The sequence below is a fragment of the Eublepharis macularius genome, chromosome 17 (assembly GCF_028583425.1).
Source record: "Eublepharis macularius isolate TG4126 chromosome 17, MPM_Emac_v1.0, whole genome shotgun sequence".
Lineage (NCBI taxonomy): Eukaryota > Metazoa > Chordata > Lepidosauria > Squamata > Eublepharidae > Eublepharis > Eublepharis macularius.
The window spans coordinates 44171177-44183522 of record NC_072806.1 but is presented as its reverse complement, the minus strand read 5'-3'; the positions used below and the strand labels follow the sequence as shown (position 1 = coordinate 44183522).

Here is a 12346-nt window from a genome sequence, read left to right as displayed (position 1 = left end):
GCTACTGTGTTGCCTGTGCTTGCTCCTTGGAACTATTTCTCTGACCTCTGACCCGGCCTGTCTTTGACTACTCCCTTGATTTACGGACTTTGTTCATTCCTAGCCTTGCCAGCTGGTTCTTGTTACCTGTCAGCAGTACTCTGCAGACCCGGCTGCTGCCTGAAGCAGGACAGGGGGCCTGCTGCTAAGGCTCCCCCTCCTCCAGCAGTTGAGACCCAGCTGCTGGAGGAGGGGCAGCATGTGGTGTCTCCTGGAATGGATGTGGGACACATGACTTTTCCTGCATTCCTGCTCAGCCCAGGGACCTGGTGGATGTTGGAGGAACTGAAGGCGGAACCTCCTGTTGGGCGGTCCTCCGCTGTTTTCTCTGAGGCCAGCAGCAGGCCTCTCATGGCTGCGCAGGAGGAGAGGGTGCTGGAGGAAGAGGAAGAGGCTGTGGTGGAAGAGCCCACATCTCTGCCCCATCATCCTCATCCATCTCCAACTGCCCAGCTGAGAGCGGGACACAGTGTGTCTGGCCCAAGCACCTCACAGGAGGTGTCTGCTGGGGGCCCCGTAAGCGTGTTCTGGCCCCCATTACCTCCAATATCTGGAGTCACTTCCAGAGAATGGAGGACCCCCGGTTTGCCCAGTGCCAGCAATGCAGCATCAGTCGCGGGAGGGATGGGAACCATCTCTCCATGTCTGGAATGTGGAACCACCTAAAGAGGCAACACCAGGTGGTGCTTCTTTGGGGAGGACAGTTCAAGTGGCACCACACGGATGTCAGCTAGCCAGAAGAAGGCAGGCTCCTCTGGTGCTCTCCCCCCACAGGTTCCTGTAGGGCATCTCTGACAGAGATGCTTGGTACAAAGGGCGGTCGTGTGCCCAGAGGGGGGATCCAGAAGGTGACCCAGTGCATCACGTGCCACATCATCAATACGATAGCAGTAGATGGTCAGCCGTTCTCCTTAGGGGGGTTATAAATGTTGTGCTGCTGTTGTTGTATGCTGTCTCCCACCCTCAGCCCAGGAACTCTGAGAAATAAAGTGTTTTTGCAAGTAATTGTGTGTGTCAGGTCCGTTGCCCACAGTCCCTCCATACTGTTGCAGTTTTAGATAGTATGTTGCAATAGCCTCGTGTACCTGTTCCCTTGTTGTTTTCCAGATTCCAGTACAGCAGAGCCCTTATCTCGGATGGCTCGCTGCAGCGGCCTTGGGATAGCTCCATCTGTCCTGCTACTGATTATGTTCTGCTGGATGGGCTAAGAGGGTGGGGGACATGTATAGTGTATCATGTACTCAATGCGTCATTCTTAACAAGGAGCCTGTGTACAGCCAGATGCCTTTATTTTGCTTCTGTGTATCCTATGGACATATGTATGGCGAAGCCACGATATCTAAATAAAACCCATTTACTCAAGAGCCTGGATTTCTTGCTGCAAGGGCTTAGAGTCAGCTTCAGCGTATCCTGTCTTCCGTAGACTGACAGTGTGTGTGTGTTTGTGATTCTCTGATGTGAGGATAGTTGTGATACTGCTGTCTAGGAGACTGTTGTGATATGTTGTGATGTGCCTTCCATGCTGTATAACTTAAAGCCAAGAAATAAAATGTTTTTGCAAGTGATTGTGTGTGTATTTTTGATTCTCTGAGGTGAGGATAGTTGTGGTAGGAGCAGGTCCCCTGAAAATTGGGTGCATTTTGCTTGCAAAATGCCACCTCAGGCCACTTAGAAAGCCATTTTGTTCTTCCCCATAGGGAATAGTGAGAGTGGAGGATAGGGGCACCTTCTTTGGGAGGCCATAAAATGCCCCCCCAACGTGCAATCTCCCTGAAACTTGGGGGAGGGTGGGAGGAGAGGTAGGAGCAGGTCCCCTGAAAATTGGGTGCATTTTGCTTGCAAAATGCCATCCCAAGCCACCTAAAAATATCCCTTATTTTTCCCCATAGGGAATAACGGAGAGAGGAGGAGGATGGGGTACCTTCTTTGGGGGGCCATAACATGGCCCCCTGAAGTCCAATCGTTCTGAAACTTGGGGGGTCATTAGAGGAGAGTTAGGAGAAGGTCCCCACCAAGTTTGGTTTGCTTCGTAAAGAAAAAGCCCCCCTCCCCAGCTCCTGGAAAGCTGGGAGCATATTCCCCATTGAAAATAACAGCCGAATATTTATGAAGCAAACCCGAATCTTTCCGAATCGGGTATTCCGAAGCAGCTTGCCGATTCAGAATTCCCTTTATTCCAAATCTTTTCCCCGATTCGGATAAACCGAATCGGGAAACCTGAATCACCCTGGCCGTGCATACCTGTAGTAATCAATTCAAACTTGGTTACAAATAAGCATCTGCTCCCATGCCCGTGAGAAGTAGTCTACAGTAAAGCAGAACTACTATAATGGCCCAGGCTCAAAATTTCCCTGGAACTGCTGGGGGAAGTCTTGGAAAAGGGAAGCAAGCAATCATACTATCTGATGCATGTTTCCCAGAAGATTTTCAGCTGAGACTTTACCCTAAGAGATCAAACAGTAGGATACTCATTTACATAAATTCTCAAGCTCAGGAAAAATTTGGCCACTCTAACGTCAATATTTTCACAGTTAGCCAAAGTACTGACAGAGCTCCTAAAAGATTCTGAGTAAGTAAAATGTTCTCAGACCACTTAAAATCCATTTTAGAGGGGCAGAACATGGGGACAGTGTGATACAAAAATCAGGAAATCAAGTGCAAGTTTTGGTTTTCCCTTTGGACAACAATAACGGTTTTATTGTGTTGATGGAAATAAGGAGCTGGATTTTCATAATGCATAAAGAAGGTAAAATGTATTTGTCAAGCTTGTAGCTCTGCCCTTCCTGTAAGGAATTCAGGGCTGTATACATGGGATTTATCCCAGTTTATCTCCACAACAGCCCTGTGAGGCAGTAACTCATCATAGACAGTTCTATGATTTTAATCACTGAGAAAGGAAGCCACTACAATCTAAGTTCAACACTATCCACAGCTCCACATTGTATCAGCCACACAAACGAATCCTTCTCATGTAACTTTCACGGCAAAGGTAAATTCAGTATCCCAGACTCCATGGGAGGAGTCTATCCCACTGCTACTCCCCTCACCCCAGGAAAGGCAACATTTGTGTGGGGAGGAGCTCAGAGTAGGCTGTGACTCACAACAGCTCATACTGGAATAAATATTCTTAGTTTTTAAGGTACTACTGGGCTTTTGTGTTGTGTTGCTACCACAGACTAACACGGCTACTCTTTGGAATACTCTCACATGGCTTCTGATGTTTTTGCTGTCTGGAAGGAAGCAGCACTGAAGAGGCACCCAAAGTAGAATCCACTTCCCAAACTGAAGGTGGGTGGAAAAGATTACCTTGACCACTTTGGTAACACAAGAGCTTCAAGGACCTTCCTGCAGATTGGTTTCTTTTAGGGTGCTAATGGCTGTGTACAAAATGATAAATCTTTTGGGTTCATGGAGAGAGTCACTGTCCATTAGGCTCTTCAAGGACCATCAGGTTATTCAAGGACAATTAACTGACAAACTAAAGTAAAGCCAAAACCCGTATTTGTGCTAATAAATCAGGTTTAGCACTTGCACATGCACTCACTCTCAGGATGCAGAGCAGAGACCCTGTTCTTATTTGCAAGTACAGCAAGTGATGTGGGGAGCACACAGCAACTGATAAATCTCATCTACTTTAAGGGACAAAGAACATTAATTTCCCAAACTTGTATACAAAGTCTACGCTTACAATCTCCTCCAACCAAGAACATTATATCACACGAAGTTAGGCTGAAGTATTTCAGCAGGCCTGACAGATTATTAGAAATGAAACTCAAAAGCAATCACTTATGGGCAATTCAGAATTAAGGGAGGAAATACAACACAGGGCATATTGTCAGGGTTTCTTCTCATCAGTGGATTAAAGGGTGCCGACAATAAGGCCGTGCATCTTACTCGGTTTAAAGGCAAAGCTTATGCCGAGTAACTGCGTGGCTCTCCAGGTCCAGCAAGAGGCAACCCCCCGAGTTCATGGCTTACAGAGCACAGAAAGGAAACACTTGAGAATTTTTTTTTGTTACTGTTGTGAAGGTCAAACTAGGCTGAGCTGAATGATGAAGATAAGAACAAGGAAGAGAAAGAAGTATAACCCCCTAAGGAAGTGATCAAGCTAGGAGACAAAGCCCCAAATGAAATTTCTGGCAGGGAGTCTCTTCCATGTCTTTCACAACTGCAGGCTCTATCCAGAGGGCAGAAGTCCAGAGGAAGTGACCTCATCATACAAAAGGGCAGGGGAAAGACGACTTGTGAGTAGGGGGGCAGCATTATTCTCATCCTTTCAAGGCTGGGCTAGTCAATTGTGCCTGAGTAGTGGCCACCTAAGAGGAATTTCTTACCATGGCTGTAAGCCATGCCAACGTTTTGGCACAAATGAAAGCAGTCCTTCTTGCTGTTGGAACCACCAAAGCCTCTGCAAGATTGAAAGCAGCTGGTGTCTAAATGGATGAACAAGGGGCAGACTCCTCCAGGCCCAGAAGACCCTCATACAGCTATGATTAACCCTTCCTGACTAGCTAAGGCTGAGGGAGAAGAAAGGGAAGAAGCATGAGCTTTTGGCTTTAAAAAAACAATGAAGCTTTGAAAGGGGTCTCCGCGCCCTTTCTGGAGCAGGCTGGGCACGGACTGAGTCATCATCCACTTTCAGCCCGATTGGGGACCGGTTCTTCAGACTTTCTGGTGGAAAGTCAGTAATTATTGGCAAGCACAGTTTTCCCTTGAGAGATGGAAAGTAACTCTTTCCATCTCTTTACAACTCTTAGTTGTAAATTATTGGAATAATAAATATGCTTGCTTCAGATTGTTTTTTTTTCTTTTTGTAGAAAAATTAACCTGCCTGACCCCTGCCAGTGGAGACTTTTGCCCCCTCGAGGACAGCCTCTCTCAGTACTGGAGAACAGGGACGGTCGTGTTCCAAAAACTAATCTCTCCCCCCCCCCACACACACACAAACCTATTGCAAGAACCTTCCCAAATCTGTCCAAAGCAAAACCAAAAACCAAGCAGGGCCTGATGTTCTTGTCCTGACCATCTTTCCAATGGCTGCTCAAACTCCTGCTCTCATTTCTATGCAGTTAAAACTGAACGAGCACACTTGCCCCCCCCTCTTCACATACAGAAGCCGCCAACGCCTGAACTGGGAGATCTCAGTGGGCATGGGAGGGAGGATCGTTAAAAAAAACAACACCCTATATTAATTCATTGCCACTTTAGTATAAACCTTAGGTGAAAATAAATATGGATTTAAGAGAAATGTATAATTTTTCACTTAATTTTTAACATTCAATTCATGCCCCCTATCAACATACTGAATTAAAAGTCTATTTTTCTACAAAAAGAAAAAAAACATTCTGAAGCAAGCATATTTATTATTCCAATAATTTCCAAATAACAGCAGAAAGAGTTACTTTCCATCTCTCAAGGGAAAACTGTGCTTGCCAATAATTACTGACTTTTCACCAGAAAGTCTGAAGAACTGGTCCCCAATCGGGCACATCTTCTTCTTCTTCTTCTTCTTCTTCTTATTTCAATTTATATAGCGCCCATCCCCAGGGGCTCTGGGCGGTGAACAGTTAAAATCGATAAAAACAAAAACTAAAATCAATATACAAATAATAAAGCAAATTAACAAGGTGCAGTGGTGGGGAGAACCCTCCCCCACCCCAAAGGTGGGAGGCCGACATGCATTCTGGACCAGTTGTAGTTTCTCTCTCTCTACTTGTCTTTCATGCAAATTTAGTAACAGCCAGAAATACAATATTTCAATTTTTATTTTATTTTAAAACTTTTATACTCTGTTCTTCCAAATTTGATTACATCAAAGCCCTTTAAAGTCACATGGTCAATGGACTGCAAAACCCAAAGTTTCAGATTCTGTTCCTACATAGGCCTGAGGTTGCATTTAGTGGCAGAGCAAGTCTGTAACTGATTTAGATATGCTTGTTCATAAAAAGCATGATTTACAAATCGCTGATTTGCAATCAATCCACCCTTTTGAATACTGACAGCTTGCTTAATTTATAAATTTTAATAATTGAGGACAAGTGGGACCCCTGCGGAAAAACAGAAGTCAAATCAGTTTGGGCATTTATTTCTATTCCATGTGCAGAAAAGAATAGCTGACAAGGAAGAAACCTGAGCACTGCTCATGATCTCATCATACATATTGAGGGAGGAGAATGACTACTGAAGATTGATCGCCAAGACACAGACTGTCAAAAACTTAGAGGATTAAAAAAAAATCAGACAAGATATTTCTTTAATGTTTAAAATTGTCTGGAGTTCTGATATCAGAGACATCTATAATGCTTCTGAAAAGTAAATTCTATATGACAGAGTAATGCAAATTCTAGATAGTTTCATTTCAACAAAGATGCACTGCAGTGTCACGCCGTTTTTACTATAACTGTTTCAACTCTCCTATAAATGGTGCTAATATTCTTTAAAACACTAACATATAAAGATGGTAAATCTGAAGATTAGGTATCTGAACATCACATATAATCCTGGATAGCCATAATGAATTACTGCTCATTGCTTGAAATCTGTATTTGTCTGATAAAAACTTTTTCAATCACAAGTGAAACAACAGAAAGTGATCTTGAAGACAATTAAGGAATTTTATTGTCACACTTTTCTTCTAGCATTTTAAGCCTCAAAAGCTCACCGTTCCTGAAAAACCCACTTTAGCAAGAACACGCGAGAGCCCCTGCAAAGGCAAACCGGACTTACGCTGCAATTGTGCCGCTCTCAGTTGTTTCTTCAACCTTTCCACTTCATTCTTGAGAAACCGGATGTGCCGCATCATGTTCTCTGGTGAGTCTATCTCCATCGATATGTCCCTTGGTGATGGAGGAGCAGATACAGGTTGGTCTAATTTCTCCTGCAAAATTCTGAATTAAAAATAAGATAAATGGAACTTTTAATGTCTGAATCCCATACTGTTTTATTCTGCTTTAGTTCACTGCAGCCCTATGGCAAATGGAAAAAAGGAAAATTAAGCAGAATTATTTTGGTTTTTAAAAGACTATACCTGAAGGCAGAGGTTGTTGTCAAAAGGTTATCTGTTCATTTGCTCCAAGGAGGCAGTCGTGTCCAGTAAAAGACGAGCAAATGGATAGCGGCATTTGTGGGCCCGAAGGCCACTTCGCAAGCCCAGGCGGAAGTCACTTAAGTCATCTCATTACACTTTGCAGTCATTTGTGCTCTGTTGTGATCTTGTGCTCTATTGTATCTTGTATATTGTGATCTAGTGCTATCTGTTGCATTTCTGGACTTTTTGACCATGCTTTGTAAAAATACAGTGTATTCTATTTTTTATTCTGTACTCTACGTATATCTAACTACCCATGAAAGTGATCATGTATATTTTTATATTTTAGAACTTTTTTATTCACTAGTATATGATCCACAACAGAAGACTCTTATGGCAAATAAAGGAGATAACAGAGTTGGGAACAAGTACGAGGCTGACACAATAGATCTAGTGAAAGAAGGTAATGTCATCGCTCACTTCTGCATAAATCCATAAAGAAATCATATCATTCCTGGCCAGTACTTTTTGAGAACCTGCCACCTGTGTGGCTACAATAGACTTCCACAACTTCTGTAAAGAGGTCATGCTAAATGGAAGATTTTTCACTCACCGTGAAGCTTCCTTTCTTGGTGGTCCAGGAGTGGGGCAGTCAGGACTGATGGGTAGCTCCTCCTCCGTCTCTTTAGCAGGGTCGAACAAACACGCGATCCTGAGGGGGAGGGGCTCCCAGGCTGCTTCAGTTCCTTTTCAAGCCCATGACGATTTCCCCCGGAGCTCTTTCCAAGACTGTAACTGTCCTGTTTGAAATAACTGCAACGGCAACTCGAAACTTGTCAAATTTATAACAACATAACTACACCATAGTCCAATGAACTAAAGAGGGCTACGCACTCCTGCCTCACACCCTTGCTTATAGGTCCCTTCCGTCTGGAACATGTCTTAATAGGGTGGGATTGTGACTGCCCCACTCCTGGACCACCAAGAAAGGAAGCTTCACGGTGAGTGAAAAATCTTCCATTCTCTAGTGGTCCGGAGTGGGGCAGTCAGGACTGATGGGACGTATGCATAGCAGTGAACCCAAGGGCGGGCTTTCTATGGATCTAGAACATGTTGGAGGACCCTCCGGCCAAACGCCGCATCGGCCGAGGCCATCTGGTCTATCCTGTAATGTTTAGTAAAGGTGTGGACTGATTTCCACGTTGCCGCCTTACATATTTTTTCCAGGGATGGAAAGGACCTGTAAGCCGCCGAGGTGGCTGTCCCCCTAAGGGAGTGGGCAGTAATGCCCTCCGGGGGCGAGAGATTCCTAGCCTTGTAGGCCAACCCAATGCATTCCCTGATCCATCTACTCAGTGTGGATGGGGACACCTTTCCCCCCATGGCGCTTTGTTTAAATGAGACAAACATGAACTCCCCCTTGCGAATCTGGCTGGTTCTGTCAATGTAGAAGCTCAGGGCCCTCCTAACATCTAACCTGTGCCACTCCCTTTCCTTGTCATGCTTAGGGTTGGGACAAAAGGAGGGTAGGACGATGTCTTCGCCCCTGTGGAAGGATGAATTAACCTTTGGGATAAAGGCGGGGTCCGTCCTCAGCACTACCCTATCCTGATGGAAAATGCACAGGTCCCTATTTACTGAAAGTGCCCCTAATTCTGACACCCTCCTGGCAGATGTAAGACCCACTAGAAAAACCGTCTTGAGGGTCAGATTCTTTAGAGAGCATGTAGCCATAGGTTCGAAGGGTTCCCTCGTGAGTGCTTTCAACACCAAGTTCAGGTTCCAGTTCGGGAAGCGATGAACTTGTGGTGGGTTCAATAAGGTAGTTCCTCTCAAGAACCTCTTGACGTGGGGGTGAGACGTGAGAGATGAACCTGTCTTGGTGCCTCTAATGGCCGAGATCGCTGCTACCTGCCGTCTCAAGGTGCTGGTACTAAGTCCCTTGTCCAAACCGTCTTGCAGGAACCGGAGAATTTGATCCACAGGCGCCGACATTGGATTGAGGCCGGTCTTGACGCACCAATCGTTGAAAACTTTCCACGTTTTATTGTAACTTTTGTTGGTAGAACCCCTTCTGGAAGCCAGCAGCGTGGAGATAACCTTCTCCGAATAACCTAGGTCTCGGAGTTGGACATGCTCAACTTCCATGCTGTCAGCCTCAGGGACGCCGGGTCTGGGTGCCATATGTCCGCCTGCGACAGAAGGTCTTCCCTGATCGGCAAGGTCCATGGGTCCCTGTCGGACATCCTCCTGAGGTCCTGAAACCAGGGCCTCCGGGGCCAGAAAGGTGCGATTAGGATGACGTTCGCCCTTTGGTCGATGATCCTCTGAATCACTCTGTGGATGATCTTCGGTGGAGGGAAGGCATAAAGAAGACGTCGTGGCCATTCCTGGATCAGTGCATCTACTCCCATCGCCTCCGGTTCGCTGTACCTTGAATAGAACAGTGGTACTTGTCTGTTCTCCGCCAAGGCGAAGAGATCCACCTCTGGAGTGCCGAACTCTTGACATATTTGCAGAAACACCTGCCTGTTCAGAGACCACTCGGATTGATCCACCTTGTTCCGACTCAGCCAGTCCACCAAGGTGTTCTGTTGTCCGGCGATGTGGGTTGCCCTCAGTGATTCTACAGTCTTCTCTGCCCACAGGAAGATCTGTTCCGCCTCCTTTGTTAGGCGCTTGGACCTGGTGCCTCCTTGCCTGTTTAAATAGGCCTTCGCTGTCATGTTGTCTGTTTGAATCATCACATGACTGCCCTTGAGATCGCTTTCGAATTCCAATAGCCCATTTTTTATGGCCTTGAGTTCCAGGAGGTTTATGCTTGCTTCTCTTTCTTCGGGAAGCCACTCCCCCTGTGTCATCTTGTCCTTTGTATGGGCTCCCCAACCTGTCAGGCTGGCATCTGTCGTCATCTGCTTCCTGACCGGTTCCCTGAGCGGTGTTCCCTTTATGAATCTGCTCGGCTCTATCCACCAGTCCAACTCCCTGGACAGAAAGGGAGGAATCTCCACAAGCCTGTGCCATTTGTGGCATATGACCCTTTGATAAGGACGTAGGAACCGTTGAAGGGGTCTGGTATGAAATCTGGCCCACTGGAGTGTATCCTGGCAGGAGACCATCATACCTTGCAGTTTGGCCAGCCGCATTATTTCTACTGGTCTGCCTGACTGAATTGACCTGGTCAGGGCGTGGATCTTCTGTTGTCGTTCCGGGGAAACGAACGCCTTGTCCAGTACCGTGTCCACAGTCACTCCTAGGTGGACTATCCTCTGGGATGGAGACAGCATGCTCTTTCGACGGTTCACGATGAACCCGTGGTCCTCTAGGCAGGATAGGGTCCGTGTTACTGCCTCGTGTGCTTCCGGAAGGGATGGCGCCTTTATCAGAATGTTGTCGAGGTACGGCGAGAGGGCTACTCCTTGAAGACGTAGGAAGGCCACCAGGGTCACCAGCACTTTGGTAAACACCCTCGGCGCAGATTTCAGGCCGAAGGGGAGAGCCGTGTATTGATAATGCTCCCCATTGTAGGCGAAGCACAAGTACCTTCTGTGGGAGGGGCGAATTGGAATGTGTAAGTAGGCCTCCGAGAGATCTATGGATGCCAGATAATCCCCCTGTTGAATGGCCGCAGTGGTGGATTTCATCGTTTCCATTTTGAACCTTCTGGATCTCACATGAAGGTTCAGCCACTTTAAGTCCAAGATGGCTCTGATCTCCCCGTTCTTCTTCGGAACGGTGAAAAAGACTGAGTAGACCCCCTTGCCTCTTGAACTGCAAAGGCACCCGCTCGATCGCTTTGATCTGCAATAGGTGATGGATGGCCCCCTCTATTTGCCGGTGCTTTTGCTGGGACTGGCTCCGTGGCACTTGGATGAATCTCCTGGTTGGTGTCTTCTCGAATTCCAAGGAGTAGCCCTTGGATACCGTCTCCAGTACCCACTGGTCTGAAACTGTTCGCCTCCATCTGTGGGCAAAAAACTGGAGACGACCCCCGATGTGCTCTATCTCCCCTCTGATCGGATAGTCACGGCGAGGTGTTTTTCTTGTGTCCTTTGGACTGGGTGAGCGCCTTCCTAAAACCGAAGGGTCTGGTGTCAGATCTCGACTTGGTGTGCCACTTGCTCTTGAAAGGCCTGTCAGTGTTGTGTCTGGCAGATCTCTTGAAATCACGAAAGGAATGTCTTCCCTTGAAACGTGATTCCCTTTTCTTAGAAGGAAGCACCTTTTTCTTCTCGGCATTTTCGACTAGATATTTGTCCAATGCCTCTTCAAAGAGCTTGGATCCTGAGTATGGGATCGCTGCCACTCTGCTGCGGGCTTGTTGGTCCACGTCCCAGTTCCGTAGCCAAGTATTTCTGCGTGCTGCCACATTGAAGCCCATAGCCCTGGAAGACATTTGGAAAGAATCCAGGGTGGCGTCTGCTGCGAAGGCTGCTGCTAGGGCTATTTTCTTTACCTCATTTTTTATTTCTTTTGGCACCTCTCTGCCTGCGGCTGCCAGATCTGAAGCCCAGGTGTATGCCGCTCTGGCAAACAATGACGCAGTAGCTGATGACCTTAGTGACGCAGCGGAAGCCTCGAAGTCTCTGCGCAATGCCTGTTCGATCTTTTTGTCTGATGGATCCTTAGGCATCCCTTCTGTGTCCATGGGTAGGACCGACATGGTGGCCAGGCTGGTTACCGGGTCGTCCACAATTGGTAGTTTGAGCTTCTTGGTGTCCTCGGGGCTCAAGGCGTAGAACTTGTGGAAGATGGATTGATATAGCTTCGGCTTCGCTGGATTGTCCCATTCTGACTTCAGAACATCGTGGAAGATGGCCGGCAGGGGCACGCCTGAGAGCTTCGGTCCCATCTTTGGCAGTGCTCTCTCCAATCCCTGCGGGTGGGAGGATTCCGTTTCTCCTTTCCCTGCTGCAGAAGGAGAAATCTCCAAGGTTCTCAAAACCTTAGTGAGTAATTTAGAAAACATTTCAGAGGGGAAAAGCCTGGATTGAAACTGGCTAGTGTCCGTTTCCTCCTCCTCCGATAATTCTCCTTCTTCACTTCCTGAAGATCTAGGGGATGTTTCTGAGTCCTCTAGAGAGCCATCCAAGTCACTAGAGTCGTCATCCTGCCATTCCCTTACTTTGCTCTTTTTTGTTTTAGAGTGAACAACAGGTTCTGCCTTCCTTTTCCCCTTGGAAGTGGATGGCTGCTTAACCTTCTTAAGGGAGGCAGGCTGCCCTCTAAGGTCTTTGACTGCATTGTCAATCCCTTTTTTGATTTCTGCCTGCAGCCAGG

The 12346-nt window shown here is 46.8% G+C and overlaps 1 protein-coding gene across 1 annotated transcript in view; it reads right to left on the bottom strand.

Moving 5' to 3' along the window:
* The window catches only part of CCDC6 (coiled-coil domain containing 6), a 109398-nt gene that overhangs the window by 19277 nt on the left and 77775 nt on the right, over window positions 1–12346 (bottom strand). Inside the window, exon 5 of the mRNA XM_055001363.1 lies at window positions 6766–6926. Coding sequence (XP_054857338.1) covers window positions 6766–6926 — 161 coding nt within the window. The remainder of the gene's footprint in view (window positions 1–6765; window positions 6927–12346) is intronic.